A 19,251-nucleotide genomic window follows, 5' to 3' on the forward strand; every position below is an offset into this window, starting at 1 on the left:
ACCTTTCCAGAATAGTTTAAGCTTGGAGTTAAACAACAACAATAAAAAACACATAATCAGGCCCTGTGGCGCCCTCCTGTAATTCCAGCTGCTCCAGAGTTAAAAGACCCGATGGGAAATTCGAGGCCATCCCGGACAATTTAGGGAGAGCGTGTCATTTTTTTTTTTTTTGAAGGGCTGGGGATGTAGTAGCTCAGTGTTAAGAATGCTTGCTTAGACCCCGGGTTAGATCCCCAATACTGAGAAACAAAATCACTTACGTACTCAAATAGTAATCTAGAGGCAAAATATGAAAAAAACAAATGGTAAAGGACTGATAAAGAATTCCTATAAATCTGTCAGAAAAAGTCAAATCGTATATTCAAAATAGTAAAGAACTTGAACGGGCAAGCTACAAATAGAGATGGACACCAAACAAGGGAGAAAGTTAATAACTTTTAAAGGATAAATTTTAAAATGAATGTGTGAAGATGTTCTGTGGTGGCATTTAACCAATCAGCTTGGATAAGCTGTTCTAAAAGTAATTAATGGGAAAACAAGTGGGCAATAATTATGAAAAGCCTTCACTGATGGTAGAGGAATGCAAAATTTTAAAATAAGATTTTAGTTTTGTTTTGTCTGTCATTTCCAGAAATTAAAAGCATAGCCACGATGTCTCAAATCAGTTCCCTAACTTTCTACCTTAAGAAACTATAAAAAGAAAGCAAACTAAATGAAAGTGAGCACAGTAATAAATATTAAACTAGGAATTAGTGGAAAACAGAGAAAAATTAACGATGCAGTTCATTGAACAAAAACGACAAAATGGAAAAACTTTTAGCTAACCTAAGGGGAAAAAAAAGATTTGAATTTCTAAAAATAGCGATGGCAGAGGGGGCATTACTGCCAATCTTAAAGAATCAAAAGGAAATACCACAAAAACCTTATGTCAACAAATTACTTTGATGAAGTGAACAATTACTAAAACTGATTCAAGAACAAATAGAAAACCTGCATAGACCAAGAATAAGTAGAGAGAGAATTAGAAAACAAAAAACTTCCCCCAAAAGAATAAGCCCAAGCCCAGATTGCTTAAGCATCTGTGAATTCTATCATTTGTTCAAAGAGTGAACATCAATTCTTCACAAATTCTTTCAAAAAATAGAGGAGGGGATACTTCCCAACTAATTCCACAGATGAAACACTTCTGCCTTAGGGCAATCATTGCCTATCTCTAAGCTGCAGAAATGGATGTTAATAGTTCAGACTGTTTGTCCATGAAAAATAGATTCAGACTGGTCAGGCACCCTAGGGCATTGGGTGCTACTTTAACTCCCCCCCCCCCATCTTTGGTTACTTTAAGGCCTACCTACCTGAGGAGCTTTTAAAAATCCAAGTATCCATACTGTATCTGGATTTATTATATCAGCAGACATAGTAGTACATGCCTATAATTCCAGCAACACAGGAGGCTGAGGCAGGAGCAAGGTAGAGGCCAACCTAGGCGACTCAATGAAACCCTGTCTTGAACAAAAAAAAATAATGAGGACTGGAGAGGAAAACTAAAAAATATGGGTGATAGAAGTAGAAGTGCCACACTTTCACATATCATTCCAGTGTACTGCCCCACTTCTACTAAACTCAGGGCTGACAAATTAAAACCCGAGACTATCTGCACTCAATTCTGCTCTCTAATGATTAACAGGTAACAGCCAGGTGCAGTGATGCCTACTTGCAATTCCAGCATCTGAGGAGGCTGAAGCAGGAGGATTGCAAGTAGAATAGCCTCAGCAGCTTAGCAAGACCTGCTCTTAAAATAAAAATTTTTTAAAAGGGCTGGGAGTGGGGCTCAGTTGAAGAGACCCTCTGGGTTCAATCCCTAGTACCAAAGGGTGGCAGGTACCAAAAGCCAATAAAATGAAGATTTCTAGGTAGAATGATTGCTCCCTTTAAGACTAATGTAGTATAGCTGGAAAATCAAATATCAACCAATATATGGGTACTATGATTTGAATGTCTTCCCTTGAAATTCAGGTAGAAATCTAGTTTGTCATTTTAACAGTACTAAGGGTGGGACCTTTAAAGGTTTATTAAGCCACCAGAGCTTTGCCTTCATGAATGAATTAAATCTGTTATGATGGGAGTGGTTTGGTAGTTTGCCCTTCTGTTTACTCTCTCTCTCATGCTCTTGCCATGTAATGCTTTCCTCCATGTTATGATGCAGCAAGAAGGCCCTCACCAGATCCACTCCCTGGATCTTGGAATTCCTAGCCTCTGGAACTGTGAATCAAACTTCTATTGTTTATAATTTTATCCAGTCTGTGGTATCTTGTTACAGCAGAAAACAGATTAAGACAATGGGACTTGGCTAATATAAGCATGACAAGGAATAAAGGAGGAATGTTTTCTAAGAGTGAACCCTAAGACAATGAGCTTAATTTGGCTGTTATAGTGTGGGGGATTTAAATGAACAAGCCCAGAATTGAAAATAAGAAATCAAGGTTAGTTAGTGACAGTTATAGTTGAAATCTAGGTGAGAATTCTCAAAGAGTATTTAAGATTGATATTCTTTTCTGTCAAAGTTAAACCTAAAGTCTGAGTTTCCTAATATGTAACAAAAATGTGTTGGCAGTAATCTAAAACGTGATTGAAATGTAGCCATTTTGAGCCCTGCCATCAAATTTCCCTTTGTCCTTTGTCTTCAGATTACAATGCCTATAGTATAGTAGGTGATCCAATCATAACTATAGCCTTTCCCCTTCCCCTCCCCAATTAAAAATTAGTCAATCATGTAGATTATAACCCCAACCTCCTATCAGATCAAGAGGCAGTGCTGCATTAGGGATAATAACCTAGGCAGACTTCTTGCCTACTGTGCTTGCTTGTCAGAAATTTTGGTAGCACACCTTCTGCAGAAGTAAAATTTACCTTGCTAACTAATTTTTGGGTACATGTCTGATTTCTTTGGCACCCCGACATTCTTAACAAGTATAGATTGGAATTATAATGGAAGAAATATTTAAGGGGCTGAGAAAGAGAAGTCCATTGAAGAGAATAAGTGTCCAGAGGAGAACTCAGAGAAGCCAAGAAAGATCTCAAGAAAGTAATAATGAATATTGTAATGTTTGCTCCCAGTGGAGACTTCTTAAGAGTGTGAGATCAGTGGGAGTAGGAGAGTTACATAAAAGTTTTGTCCCTACCTATATCTAACAGTGAACTTTTGAAGAGAGGTACTGACTGGTTTTAGTATTACTTGAGCTGGCATAGAGATTTCTATAGAACTAGTGTTCAATAAATGTTTATTAGTTTGATCTACAGACATGTAAAAGATTGGTACACATAGCACTGTGTACCCAGTCATACTAGAGGGGAAATGCTGTTGGTGAGAGGTTGAGTGAGGAAGGATTGTTAAAGACCTAAAATCAGGCAGGATTTGGACTTGCCATAGCACTCCAGGCACCCTGTAAGAAAAGAATGAAGCCCCCACTTTTTTTTAATTATTAATAATCCCTCATATGAGAATATAGCACACTGCAGTTAACAGAGTAGTTATGACCATTATCTCAATTAAGCACAATTTTACTAATAAGGAAATAGAAATTTACAGAAGTCAAGTATAGCAGATAGTATACCCACGGCCATTGCTCTTATCTCTGTACCACAATGCTATTGATTAAATTTGGTTTCTGTAGTGGAGCCCTTAGGCTGAAGTGATATTGAAATTATATCCGTTTGAAAAATATTTATTGAGTATAAATAAATGTCCTATACATTAAATATCAAGAAATATTCATTATTGATTACAAGTCAGGCTGTAATACTGAGGGAACGACAAAGTAAAAATATCCACTTGTGATACTGTAGCGACAATTCCATTCCAACACTGGACACATGATTTGCTCACAAGACACAAAAAAACCTATCAAAAGAGCCATTACTTTGAGCCACCTATATGCCACAATAGAAATGGTTTTGAATCATAATATGAACAGTCTCAATAATCTCATCTTCACTTCATCAATTTATCAGGTCATATTGAGACTGTAGAGTTACACTGTCACAAAATTTAAGATTTCATATCGTTGGTTTTATTTCAAATTGTTATTAATGAGTGAAAATGAGTCATACAAAAGCCAAAGATACTTTTAAGTTAATCTTTCATAAGAGAAAAAGAATCAAATTTTAGTATAAGAAAGCTTCCCCAAGCAATGAATTTCTTAACGGAAAAAAAATAAAAGCAGTGTAATTAACCTTTCCTTCAAAGAAGGGAAAGGAACTTAAATCTGTTATGGAAAATCTGGATATATTTCCTAGTCCCACAATATGTGTTTATTTTACATGTGTACTTGAATGATGAAAGTCTATGAAGCAGGTATCTGTGGCAATCCAAATTCATCCACCAGGACTCCATCCTGTGAAAAAGAATCAAGGTTTAGTGCCACTATTTTTCACTTGATAAAAATGATTATAAACACTAAGTAGTCAAAACTCATTTCTAAGCATTTAATCAATCAAAACCAAAATCCCACTTAGAAGCCAATAATGAAGCTTTTTATGAGGTTTTAAGGCAGGGATCGGGAGGGCATGATGAACTAGGTAAAGTTTTTTGTTTTTGTTTTTGTTTTTCAGGGGATTGAACCCAGGGACACTTAACCATTGAGCCACATCCCAGCCCTTTTTTATATTTTTATTTAGAGACAGGGTCTCGCTGAGTTGCTGAGGCTAGTTTTGAACTCACAATCCTCCTGCCTCCGCCTCCTAAGCTGCTGAGATTGCAGGCGTGCGCCACTGGATGGGCTCCAGGAAAAGAATTAGAAAGGATCTAAAGGGATAATCCTTTATAAGGTATAAGAATCATGAAAGAGGAAGAAAGGTAAACATAAGAATAAATCTAAAAATAGAAAAAGGGGCTAGGTCCAGTGGTTTGCACTTGTAGTTGCAGTTACTCCAAAGGCTTAGGCAAGACAATTTGAGCTCACAAGTTCTAGACTAGCTTGGGCAACAAAGCAAGACCCCATTCAAAAAACAAAACAAAACAAAAAATATCAAAACAGGAGAAAGTGGGGTTGGAAATGTCAGGAGGAAAGGCTGAGGAGTCAGTCCTTGTCTCTAGATTTGAATTTTCACTCTGATCTCTAAAGTGGATCAATACTTTTGGCCTCCCATATTCTTGAATGGGCAATGCCCTTACACAGACAAGCAGTCACTTCCATACCATACTTTATTACAAAATCACAGGCAGAGATACCCTATCATCTAAGAAACCCTACCCCACAGCACATTTAACTTCAGAATCTGACCTTCTAAAAGTGGAAATAACATAGATGACTTGTAACTACTGAATTAAAAAGGTGGGCTATGGTAGCATTCACAAAGATTATTTCAGGCAGGGGTACAGCTCAGTGGTAGGAGTGCCTGCCTAGCACGTATGAGGTCCTGGGTTTGATGCCTATACAACAACAACAAACTATTTTAGGAATGCTAAAAAAAAGCAACCTATGCACCTGGAACCTTAGAGTGGCCAAAGAGGTTGGTGTGGGTTAGGGCTGAATGGAGAAAGGAGGAGTACAACTGGGAAAGATGGACAGTCACAGAAACCATCTATAAGGGACATAGGAAATTACCTGCTCCCCACCCTTTGCTCCCCACTATTACAAGTGGAAAACATGATGAGGTTCCTAGAGAAGACATGAATTTCTAATTTGCTTAAAATCACACAGAGAATAAAGGCAGACCTAGGACTGGCTGCTATTCAAATATTTTATCAATTACTTGTGTATTCAATGTGTGTATTGGGGGATCAAATACGAGAGTTATAAATGTCCAGTGGCAACAAAAATTATAACACATAATATTAGAAACTAAGATGGAATATATAAGATTTCATAAGCAGTAAAATAATATGATAATGCCAACCATGTAGATTTAGACAGGGCTTTAAGTTTGCAAAATCCTTTATATACAATATTTAAATTTTTCTGCACAATAATTTTGTGAAATGTTTGCAATTATCTTCATCTTACACATGCAAGAAACAGATAAGCTCAAGACAGCTAAAAGATCTGTCATTCTTCCAGATAGCCTGATTTTTTCCACCTTGTTGAATTAGAATCTTTCAGCATTATTCTTTTGAATTATTCCTGCTATGCTGCTCAGACTGGCCCTTGAACTCACAATCCTGCCTCAGCTTCCTGAATAGTTAGCTGGGTTATAGGTATGCACTGCCACATTCAGCTTACACTAAGTTTTATACTTAAAATTATTACCTCTTGTTTAAAAATTCCACTCAATAACTAACCAGTGTTTCTGGAGAGAGGGACTTTCTTTTACACTGCTGCCTAGCAAGGCTCATGCAAGTGCTGCTGCTAAGTTATCAGGAAAAGTCTAGAATCTGGGTTGGAGATGGGAGTGTAGCTCAGTGACAGGGCACTTGCTTAGCGCATCAACAAGGCCCTGGGTTTGATCTCCAGAACCACAAAACTAAAAAACAACCTGAGTTGGGCATGTAGCTCAGTAGTAGAGAGAGCATTTACCTAGCATGGGCAAGGCTCTGGGTTCAGTCCCCAGCACCACACACAAACAAAAAAGTCTAGAATCTATAAATGGTACCCAGTGCTAGCTCACAACAAGAGTGATTATGTGCATTATAGAAATTGTCTCTGGGGCTGGGGTTGTGGTTCAGTGGTAGCGTGCTTGCCTAGCACATGTGAGGCACTGGGTTCGATCCTCAGCACCACATAAAAAATATCTACAGCTAAAAAATAAATATTAAAAAAAAGAAAAAGAAATTGTCTCTGTATAGAGACACTTCTGGTCTCACTGGCACTATTTTGCAGCCTGTATGTTGTCTTAAGTAGGAAAATTGAGCTTTCAAGGGTTCCCAAAATAATGACCAGGACTTTCTTTTCTTGTTCTAACTTAAGACTACCTTTCGTATTCCCAGACTGGTGGGCATAAAACCTTTTCTATGTTGTATAGAAATATAAGCAGAAAAGGGTTTCACCTTGTTTTTTGTGTCAGTGGGAACACCCTCTGGAATTGCAGGTGCAGATGCTGCTTCATCCAAGTAAGAACTATCTTCATCAGCCAGAAGCTCATCACCCAGTGCATCCAACTCTGAAATTAAAATAGTCAACATTTCAAAAAAAAAAAAAAGAAAAAAGTAAGAAAATTGACAGCTGTTTAAAATTTAGTGAAATGATTTGCAATAACATGAAAATTTAAATACAAAGAGAAAAGGATTACTCCTCGCCCCCGAAAATCCTAAAATTCAAGAATATAAAATAAAAGATGAAGATTACAAGAAACTTTCAGGGAAACTAATATGGTAAAATCTATGAAAAGCAAAAAGGAAAAAATAAAACAACCATTTCTCCACAAACTTGTAGGGTTTCCCTTTTTTAGGGGAGGGGGTACTGGAGATTGAACCCAGACGCACTTTACCATTGAGCTACATACCCAGTACCCACCTCACCCCACTTTTTGCGGGTGTACCAGGGATTGAACTCAGGGGCATTCAACTACTGAGCCAGATCCCCAGCCCTATATTGTATTTTATTTAGAGATAGGGTCTCACCGAGTTGTTCAGTGCCTCACTTTTGCTGAAACTGACTTTGAACTTGTGATCCTCTTGCCTCATCCTCCCGAGCCACTGGGATTACAGGTGTGCACCACTGTGCCTGGCCCCCAGCCTTTTTATTTACTTTTTAAAAATTTCTCTCTCATTAATTGTTGGACTTGAAAGTAGTGAAAGGAGGCATAAGATTGTTGTATATTGTGTGACCATTATATGAAATCAGGATCTAGAACTGTCTATGGTGAAAGAATTGGAAATAGTCAGGAGATTTTTTTTGGGAAACTAGGGACTGAACCTGGGGGTGCTTAACCACTGAGCCCATCCCCAGACCTTTATATTTTTTAAAATTTAAGACAGGGTCTCACTAATTGCTTTAATGCCTCACTAAGCTGCTTAGAATGGCTTTAAACTTGAGATCCTCATGAGTTGCAGGGATTACAGGTATGCACCTCCATGCCTGGCTAGCCAGAAAGAATGACAATAGTAGGCAGAGACTCATCAGCGGAAAAACAAGAGGTGGGGGCGGGGGGGGGCAGGGATGAATGCAAGAAAGAAAAAGGATCTAGGCAAAAATAGAATATGGAGAGAGAGAGAGAAAAAAAAAAAACAGTAACATGACAGGGAAATCATGCCATAGAAAATCTAGTATATAGTGGTTCTTTAATCTACCTAGTTTCATCTTTCACACAATTATAAGGATAGCTTCTAAACTTTTCCCCCTAAAGGCACTCAACATTCTTCTCATTTTTTAAGTCCCATGCCTGTCCCTAACTAGTAAGCATGCTACATGCTCCCACAGTATCTCCTTCTTCCTAATAGTGTGTACCCTTATAACTAATTGATTACTTGAAACAGGCAGTTTATATTTCTCCCAGTGTTAGTGGAGAAGCTTCATGAATGGAGAGATCATATTTGTTTTCTTTAATACTGAATCCCTAGCACCTAGCCCAGTGCCTGACACATGGTAGATGCTCACTAAGTATTTGCCAACTATTAGTTCTTAATTTACTTTGCTATTCCGAGAGAGTCGATTCCAAGTAGGAAAATAGGGAGAACAAAATTAAAATGAAAATAGCAAGGAAAGGTTAAGTTGAGGACACTGATAGTTGTACCATGTCGGCTTTTGCTGAACTTTCCTTCAGTCTCACCAGTGTTGCTGGTGGAGTATGCAAGTCTAATGTAGGTGCCTCATAAGTTCTTTGCCCAGAGACTAACTCTTAGAGAATCCAGATAGAAATTTTTACTAGTATTTGGAGAGAGATTCCAGGATGTTGTTCCTTTCAGATTCTAAAGCTATATATACATTGCTTGTCTTATAACTTACCTGCTTCCAGGTCATCTTCATCTAATTCTGGGGTGCCGTAGCTACGACTTAGTGCTTCTTGAATTTCATTTGCATCTTCCATCATATCCTCTAGCTGGTCTTGTAAATCCTACAGAAATATATATGATGGGGTTTTTATTCACTTTTCATTATGTTCCTCTAAGTATTCTCTTTTCTTGCATTCTTCTTTGAATCTTAGAATTAAGTAATTTTTGAAAAGACAATGTACATAAAAATGCCAAGTAACATAAATAGTTCTTAACAATTGTTAGTTCACCTCCCTAAACCCACCCTTGACTAGTAACTGCTTTTTTTTAGATAATAACCAAGTAGAGACTCTAAAGGACAGGTTTGACTAAATTCTGAATGCCTCCTCTTACTTTTTTTTAGTGCTGATGTATTGAACCTAATGCCTAGTACATACTAAACATACCCACTACCACAGAGCTATAGCCAAGGCTCCTGAATGTCCCTTCTAATTAAAAGTATGAGAAAGAATGCATAAAGAGAATTATTTAAAAATCAGAAGCCCAGCCAGGTGTGGTGGTGCACGCCTGTAATCCCAGCAGCTTGGGAGGCTGTGATAGGAGGATCATGAGTTCAAAGCCAGCTTCAGCAACAGTGAGGCACTAAACAACTCAGTGAGACCCTGTCTCTAAATAAAACACAAAAGGGCTCAGGATGTGGCTCAGTGGCTGAGTGCTCCTGAGTTCAGTCCCTGTTACCACATCCCTTGCAAAAAAATCAGAAGCCCAAAGATTTCCCCTAATAATGTCTGCAACCATCACTAACCTTATAATCCTCTTTCTATTTTTGGTGGTAAAATATGATCTTAGAAATAAAGAATTAAATTTGTGGGGGGCTGGAGTTGTACCTCAGTAGTAGAGCACTTGCTTAGTTTACAGGAGGCACTAGGTTTGGTTCGCAGCAGTGAATATAAATAAATAAAATAAAGGCCCATCAACAACTAAAAAAATATTGAAAAAAAAAAAGAATCAAATTTGTGATCTTGCATTAATTTTTTCAGGGGGCTCATAGAAAATTTGTGATCTTGCATTAGCTTTTACAGGGGGCTCAAAAAAAGCAGTTACTAGTCAAGGGCAGGTTTAGGGAGGTGAACTAACAATTGTTAAGAACTATTTATGTTACTTGGCATTTTTATGTACATTGTCTTTTCAAAAATTACTTAATTCTAAGATTCAAAGAAGAATGCAAGAAAAGAGAATATTTAGAGGAAAATAAAACATGAAAACATGTTCATCAGCTCCTTTCTATTATATAAAGTTTTACTTGAAACATTAAATCAAGAAACATCTAATGTACCAACACTTTTTTTTGAGTCAGCCAAAACCAGACTGCACTGGTAGGGAAAGGAGGCAATAACAAAAACGAATGGTGCAAAAAGTTGTACTGGGCCACCTTGCATAGGAAAACAGAGGTGGAATCGGATAGGCTTGATATCTGACATTAGGCTGGTGAAGAAAATTGACTAAGGGCATAAATCATCTGTGAATGATCTACTAATACTTAACTAGGAGACTACTATAACGCCAGAAATAGTGTGAAATCAATCTGAGAAGTAGCATGGCATATGAAAGTCAGTTTAGATAAAATGGCTAGAAGCATAGACCCTAGAGTCAGAAATACCCAAATTCAAATTCATTATTACTTAATGAAAAGCAATGTCTTTAAAATTTTATTTCCTCTTTCATAATGGGATTATTTTTTTAAAACATATTTATTTTTTTAGGTGTAGATGGACACAACACAATACCTTTATTTTTATGTGGTGCTGAGGATTGAACCCAGGCCCTGCCTGTGCTAGGCGAGCACTCTATTGCTGAGCCACAATCCCAGCCCCCAAAAAGGGATTATTAAGAGTCATATCTCACAGGGCTACTGTAGGGATTCATTGCAATAATACTTGGGAAACATCTAATATATTTTTTCTTTTATGTTCAGGATGTGCAGAATAACAATATGTTCTTCTTTTCTTTTTGGGGCGGGTGGAGGGCAGGGTATACCTGGGGTTGAACTCAGGGGCACTCAACCACCAAACCACATCCCCAGCCCTATTTTGTATTTTATGTACAGACAGGGTCTCACTGAGTTGTTTAGAGCCTCACTTTTGCTAAGGCTGGCTTTGAACTCATGATTCTCCTGTCTCAGCCTCCCAAGGTGCTGGGATTATAGGTGTGTGCCACTGCAGTATGCTCTTCTTAAACTGCATTCCACAGAGAGGGGAACAGACTAGTGTTGATAATGCCAAAGGTCCAAATCAACACCATTTATTCTTCAGAATTTCTAGAGCAATGCAACACACTTGAAAATTTCTTCTTGGCTTTCTGGTTTGTTTTTCCATATAAAAATGAAAGTAAAAATAGAGAAAAAAATTTTTAAAGAAAAAGCTTTGCTTTTCTCCATTTCCAAGCTCCAAATACAACACTGTGCTATACTTAGTAAAACATTCTTCTACATAGAGAAGCAGTGACTGAAACAATAATTAAAAGAAAGCAAAGCCAGGTATGATAGTGCATGCCTGTCATCTCAGCAATTTAGTGAAACCCTGTCTCAAATAAAAAGTAAATAAATAAAAAGGACTGAGGATGTAGTTCAATGGCAAAGTTCCCCTGTGTTAAATTCCCAGTACCAAAAAATAAATAGGAATGAAAATACTATCAGAATAAACTAATCAAATCATGTTTTAACATTATACATGTCAAGACAAGTCCCCCCAAAGAATTTATGAGATGATTTTTAGCAATAGACTCTAGGATAGACATGGGGAAAAAACACATCACACAGCCAGATATGGTGGTGCACTCCCAGTGGCTTGGGAGGCTGAGGCAGGAAGATCACAGAAGTTCAAAGCCAGCCTCAGCAACTTAGCATGGCCCTCAGTACCTTAAAAAGAACTTGTCTCAAAATAAAAAAAATTAAAAAGGGGTGGAGATGTGACTCAGTGGTTAAATGCTTCTGGGTTCAATCCCTGGTACAAATTTAAAAAAAAAAAAATGATAGCACTAAACTATAAAGAACTTTGATGCACTGATGTACAGAAACTAAAATGTGAAAGGGATTAAAAAAAACAACTCCTTCCTCCACAAGGCAAAATAAAAAATGAGAGCAACTGAACAATGAAAATGTTTTACAAGTAAAATATTTGGAAAAATAAATCAAAGAAATTCAAAATATATAGCCTTGTCAAAAGACACATATACATATACTCCCAAGCTAAGTTCATTACTAGTCATGCTGGCAACCTATAAGGGGACAGAAAAAGGATAATTAGGTGAGGGAGACAGATAGACAACCACAGATGAAAGATGGAGAGATACAGAAAAAACTTAGACTGACCAAAGTTTCTCTTTTGTTCCTATTAAATAGTTATTTATTTATTTTAACCCAGGGGTGCACTTTACCACTGAGTTACATCTTTTATTTTTTATTTCTTTAATTTTGAGACAGAGTCTTGCTAAGTTGCTTAGGCTCTCACTAAGTTACTGGGGCTGGCCTTGAATTGCAATCCTCCTGCCTTAGCCTCCCAAGTTGCTGGAATTACAGGTGTGCACCACCATGCATCATCATGCCTGGCCATATTAAATAGTTCTAATTAAAACAAGAAGCCCTAAAAGTAGAAAATAAAATAGCATTTTATATTCTGTTACCAAATGGTATTATACAAATAAGACAAGTATTTACAGAATATTTTCTCAGTGAATTTCTAGAAAAATATCATGAAGCCGAACTTCATGTAAGTAGAAACTTGTCGACCATTTGAAATGGTTAAGGGCAGTCTAAAGGGTACTGGAAAGAAGTAAGACAGAGGAGAAATGCTTTCACTCTGAAAGACTGGAACTGCCAGAGAATACCTATGTGGAGGCAGGAAAATGCCTAGGACGTAGTAACTGCTCACTCAAACACGTTAGAATGGGGCAGTAATGCTGCTTCTCCTTTAACAGACTCCTATTCCTCCACTCATCTACCATCAAATACTTTCTGGGCTCCAACTATGGCCAAACATTGTTCTAGACACTGTAGATACAATATTGAACAAAATCAAGTCCCTGCCAGAAGGGGAAAAGACATTCTGGTCAAAAGGTAAAGGTAAAGAACACTATTACACATGCAGAAAAAAAGCCTCTTTCTTCCCTTAAGTCACCACTCCCTCCCTCTGCTATCTATCTTGCCATCTGGGCTGTTCACTTGACAGTTGAGTGCAGCCAGGCTTGAGGGCACAAAACCTAATCCCCAAAAGAAATGTTCACATTAAGGAACTAATGACTTATTAAAATGTGAAGAGACTTACTGCAAAGGAAACCAAATCTATTCCAGAAATTGTATTCAGCACTTTATACACATATATTCATTTAACCTTTATGACAATACTGGGACATAGGCAGTAATGTTGCAACTTCACAACTGAAGAAACAAACTAAAACTATTTTGAGTTGTAAGTAACTACTGGATGCTTATTATGTACCAGGCATTGTGTGAGTAGATAGACTTTCTCAATTATTTCACCTGCATAGTAACTGTATGTAGTATTAGAATATTTATAATAATAAGGAAACTAAAAACTTGGTATCTTTTCCTTAAGTTATTCTATTAGGAAATGGCAGACCTAAGATTACAATCCATTTCAATCCCTTTTCTGTCCTATGCCCATCACATAAGCATTCAATTGGATCCTTTCAAAAACTAATACACATTCTTGCAGAAACTAGTATATATCTCACCTCAATCTGGTCAATTTTCACTTCCTTGTATGCCTTCTTCATTTCCTTTACTCCCAGTTTCATAGCGTCAACCTAAAAAAAAAAAAAGTAGAAGATAGTTAAGTGTCTTAACTATCTTTAAAAAACTATGAGAAATGAAACAAAACAAAACATAAACAGGGAAAAGAGCTTAAGAGTAAAACAATAAAATCACACAAAAAAAGGTGATTTGGGATTACCGTAGTTTTGGTATCCTTCAGTGACTGGATGGTGTAATTGGCTTGTTCCATGTTAAAGGACTGTTGGGCAAGGTTGTCCCGCTGTTGCTCATACCTTTTTTTAGAGTCAATTGAGAAACATAAAAAATGAGTCAGATAGAAATTCTCAGGAAGAAAGTATTCCTAACCCTATGATCTTAAAAGAAAAGATTTGGTGGGATCAAAATGATTAAAAATTGATCTCTAAGATATACGGGGCACAAATGGTTATTCATAATGCCCTATTTCTAAGCTGTTTGATGTATGTGCACATGTTTATTTAATTTTCTATGTAATAGATATTTTGTATATGCCAGAGATATGCCCTTAACATTTTAAGAGAGAGAATTTATATTATTATTGTAAATTAATGGTTTGATGTGCTGGTAATGTTTTTACCTAATTTATAATACATATTGAAAAAAAATAGGACTATTAAAAAAATGGATCCCTCCAGTCATTTCTTTTTGCATGCATTTTAATTATAACACTATTTTCTATTTAACATGATAGCATTTGCTTTATCCAGTGATACTATATATCTTAAAATGTGTGTTCATAATTATTTCCTATGAGTTGGGTGTGGTCATTCCAATGACTTGGGAAGGGTGAGGCAGGAAGATTGCAAGTTCAAAGCCAGCTTCAGCAACTTAGTAAGGTTCTAGGCAACTGAACAAGACCTTGTCTTAAAACAATAAAAGGATTGGGGATGTGACTCAGTGGTCTAGCCTGGATTCAACCCCTGGCACCAAAAAATTTTTTCCTATGATAAATTCTCAGTAGATCTCTTAGAGCAAAGGGCAAGCCTATTTTTGAGGTTCTTCATACATGTAGCTAAATGTTTTTCCAATAGACTAAATTCCTTGAGGATATTTTATTAATCTTGTACCCATAATTAGGTTGTCCAACTAACTTAATATCTGATGTTTAAGATATTTCATTAAAATAAAGTTTTATATCAAACTGATACCACCTCAAAGACTTATGTCACTATGGTCTTTATACAGTATTTGTAACTATCCAATCAGAAGGAAATTTGTTAATTCATGGGGCAGGCAAAAGGAAGAAGAGTATGACTCTATTATTAAGTTTCATCCCCTGAGCATGGTGGTGCACACCCATAATTCAAGCAACTGAGGAGCTAAGGCAGGAGGATTAAGTTTGAGGCCAGCCTCAGCAACTTAGTAAGACCCTTTAAAAAAAGGACAAGGGAAGAAATGGTCAAAATGTCCCTGAATTCAATTTCCAGGATGGGGAAAAAAAAATACATAGACACACACACGCGCGTATATAAAGTTTAAAAGGACAGGGAAATGCCTGAAATATAATATTAAGTAGAAAAGGATGACTTATATAATCCCATGTAGTTTCAGTTTTACTCTAAAAAATTATATGCACACATGCCACGTATACACAAAGAGAGACTAAAGACATTATCAGCATTCTATTATTTTCATTAATAGAAATCTAAGTAAATATTCTTTCTTCTGCTCATGTTATGTATTTTCCAAGTTTCTAAATGAACACATATTCCTTTTATAATAAAAAACAAAACTTGCATTATAGTTTTCCTTTCAAATGTAATCTAAAAGGAAGAAGATGGCATCTAACATGTGATATGTCACTTTAAAATTGCAGGCATGGTGGCTCATGCCTGGAATCCCAGTGATTTCGGAGGCTGAAGCAAGAGGATCCCAAGTTGGAGGCCAACCTTAGCAATTTAGTGAGACCCTGTCTTAAAATGCCCCTGAGTTCAAGTCCCAGTACCAAACAAACAAAAATTGGAATAAAAGATATCAAAAAAATTTTCTGGTTCCCTGTTAGCTGATTATGTCTGATATCTACAACTCTGCAAACAATTTCATCAGATGAACAGTCCACAGTAAAAAACCAAAGATACTACTTGGGTTCTGCTCAAATTCTGTGATACAGTCACTTAAAACAAAAAAATAAAGACTTTTCAATCTATTTTGGTGAGAGGAAACAAATAGTCAGCATTCCTATCTTTATAAACAAACAAAACCAAAAAAAGGCATCCTAACTAAATAATGGTAGAACTTAAAAACTACAGGTCTGGTCAGTCCAAATTAATAGTCATTAGCCACATACAGCTACTTAAAGTATTAAAATTAAATAAAATTAAAACTTCAGTTCCTGAGTCATACTAGCCTAGTCATATTTCAAGTGCCCACAGCCACACAAGACTAATAATTACTGAACTGGACACAGAGATATGGAACTTCTCTATCATAACAAAAAGTTTTATTTAGACCACGTTACAACAGATGTTGCTGAATAAGTAAAGGGGAAACCCAAGCTAACCATATTTAATTATATGTCAATAAAGCTTATAATTAAATTAAGAATGCCTTGAAAAATGGTATGAAACCTGAAGGAATAGAAAACCACTTTGATTAAACCTGCTAAAGAGTAGGAGATTATGTACATAACTTACATCCGCTTTTGCTTTAAAACCCGCAAGGCTTTCTGCTTGACCATATTCTAAGGAGAAAAACAGATTTAATAAAAACAAAGTGGAAAACATACACATGGCAAAAAAAAAAAAAAAATCTCCAAGAATTGGAGGTGTATCTCAGTGATGGACTGCTTGCCTAGCTTGCTTGAGGTCCTGGGTTGATCTCTAGCACCAAAACATACCGGCTCCTAAATTTTGTACTTCTCCCAAGCACTGATATTGTTCATTCTCCAAGTCTTTGCATTCCACATCTCTATATCCCGAACTACTTTCTCTTTCCCTAATTTATATTAACTCAACCTCCAATTTGAACAGCATCCTTTTTTATTGGGTTGCGGGGGGCAGTACTAGGGATTGAACCCAGGGCCTGGTGCATGCTAGGCAAAAGCTCTACCACTGAGCTACATTATCAGCCCCATTCTGTATATCCAGTTGCCTTAGGGAGATTCCCCACTTGAATATCCTGCTATCAAATTAAATGGAACATGCCCAAACTCCTCAATCTTATGTTGGAAATAACTAACAGCAGTACATGCCTGTGATCCTAGGCACAGTGGTACATGCCTGTGATCCCAGCAACTTGGGAGGCTAAGGCAGGAGGATGGCAAGTTTGAGGCCAACCTCAGCAATTTAGCAAGGCCATAAGCAACTCTGCCAGAGCCTATCTCAAAATAAAAAATAAAAAGGGTTAGGGATGTAGCTCAGAGGTAAAGCTCCTGGGTTCAGTCTACAGTACCAAAAAAAAAAAAAAAAAGAAAGAAAAAGAGAGCCACCAACCTCTCTCTTCTCGAGATTGAGAAACTTTAATCAACCTTATCTTTCCTCTCTCTGTTGTCTCCTCAGAGAGTCATCAGTGTTACTGATTTTCAGACTCACTCTCAAACTGACTCATTTTACATTATTCTCATGACTACCTAACCTGGTTTGGGCTTTCACCTCCTGAAGTGTAGAAGAGCTTTCCTACTTCTATTTTTCAGTCTACACCATTATCTAAGGTGACTGGGAAAAGCCTTCCCTTTCTGTGCTGTTCCATGTTATCAATTTATTTGTCTCCTCCAATGAGGAAGGAAAAACAGATATTACCTCATGGAAGATAATAACTAACATTTATTAAGTGCTACTAAGTTCTAGATATAGTGCTGTACAGGTCTTATGAATCATCTCATTTAATTCTCATACAATAAAGTATCATTATCCCCATTTACAATAGCAAAACTGAGGTTCAGTGATACCCTGGTTTACCTAATTAATAAGTTATAGAACTAGAAAACCCAGATAGTTCTTTATCCATAGTGTATTCTTTCAAACACAATATTCTATGTTCCTACTAACACAAGAAAACAAGTGACTTTATCAAGGTCACAGTAGGTAGTAATAGTGATAGTATTAGAACATTGGTCCCACATGCCAAGTTCTGTCTTCTTTTTCCCAGCATGCCACTCCTTAACCAGATTATTATTCCTACTTACCCTGACCAACCTGGCAACTCACTGATCCTCAGCATAGATCAGTGGAATATGTGAATTCCTACTTACATGTTTCTGGACATATAATCAACAACTCTCCTCTAGATCAAATGCTAGCTTCCCTCTCGTACCTATCCACAAAATCTCCCTGAAGAACATACTTTCACATGTGTTTTCTATTTACCAGACTCTGAGCATCTCTTTGTATCCTTCACCAGCCCCTACAACCAGATGCTATTTCTACAGGTGCTCAAATTAGGCTGTCACAGTATCTTATGTGGCAGTTGCCAACTACCTTACCTTTGCAGGACCCTCTCTCATCTTTTTTATTTGATCCTTATACTTCACTAGCTCAGCATCCAATCGGGAAATCTTCTTGTCAATGGATTCTGCTCTGCTGTCCACCTTGGAGGAATAGATAAAATGAAGTGGTAGTTATTGCAGTATACTTACACAGGAAGGGGCAGGAGGAGGAAAGTGGAGGAAGAAAAACAAAGGGAAGCATATGGTGAGGGGTGGAAAACAGTAGTACACTGGGCAGGGTATGATTCCCAGTTGGAAACCCTGTGGGGGCACTTTTATAAGATACTCCAATCCCCTCTATTCTGATATACCAGGTCCCCCCCCTGAAGTGTGTTGGGGTAGAAAAACAATTTGAGAATCACTGGGATGAATTGGGATTTCCCTGGAATCATAGACTATCAGGCTGGGGGTTCAACAAGGAGGTGCATGAAATAAGCCAATGCCCATCAGATACCAGCTAAGACTAATCTAATGCCACCCACTAGGTCAGAAATGATGGCCTAATCTGAGGAATCAGGGTTCTGAGTTTTTGTATTACTGAGGTCCAGCTATCCTAATTTATCAACAGAGAAAAGACCCCTGTCATGAGAAGGGATGGAAAAGGGGTAAAATATCGGTCTGGACGAGGTGAAAAGGGTGTATGGGCCGAAGGCAGATTGGGGTGAAGGAACCAAGGGGAGATAAAGTGGACCGGGCAATGGCATCAGGATGGGTTGAGAGCAGGAAGAGCGAGACAGTGATGGGATTACAGAGTTCCTGGTTTGTGGAGTGAGAGGAAAGACTTGGGAAAAAAGGATGAAAGGACGATGAAGGTATGGAGAGGGCCAGCTTCGGTAATGGGGTGGAGTAGGAGCCAGGAGCAGAGATGGGAGGGGTAGGGAATGTCAAAGGTCCTAAGACTACTTTTACATGATCAGATGCCCACCGTGCCAATGCAGTCGGTCAGGCTGGGCGGCGGAGCCTTGGGTTTCGCTTTCCCGAAGAATCGATTCATCTTGGGCGGCCGCGAAGAACCCAAACACTAGAAGAAAATCAAAAACGGAAGCGAAGTCAGCCCCGCTTCGACTTCCGGTTCTTCCATGCGCAAGCGCAGTGTTCCTGACCCTTTTTCCGAGTTTTCAGCTCCGCCTTCCCCGAGAGGAATTCAGAGCT

At 37.7% G+C, this 19,251-nt stretch overlaps 1 protein-coding gene across 1 annotated transcript; it reads right to left on the bottom strand.

The window, feature by feature from the left end:
* Positions 1-3,339: 3,339 nt before the first annotated feature.
* Positions 3,340-19,172, bottom strand: Chmp5 (charged multivesicular body protein 5). Its single transcript, XM_076843353.2, has 8 exons — positions 19,025-19,172; positions 18,097-18,201; positions 16,310-16,356; positions 13,837-13,930; positions 13,619-13,690; positions 8,880-8,988; positions 6,983-7,095; positions 3,340-4,391 (listed from the first exon to the last, which is right to left on the bottom strand). Exons 1-8 carry the CDS (start codon positions 19,091-19,093, stop codon positions 4,341-4,343), a joined length of 660 nt encoding a protein of 219 aa, XP_076699468.1. The 5' UTR covers positions 19,094-19,172; the 3' UTR covers positions 3,340-4,340.
* Positions 19,173-19,251: the final 79 nt, after the last annotated feature.

The sequence above is a fragment of the Callospermophilus lateralis genome, chromosome 2 (genome assembly GCF_048772815.1).
Source record: "Callospermophilus lateralis isolate mCalLat2 chromosome 2, mCalLat2.hap1, whole genome shotgun sequence".
NCBI lineage: Eukaryota > Metazoa > Chordata > Mammalia > Rodentia > Sciuridae > Callospermophilus > Callospermophilus lateralis.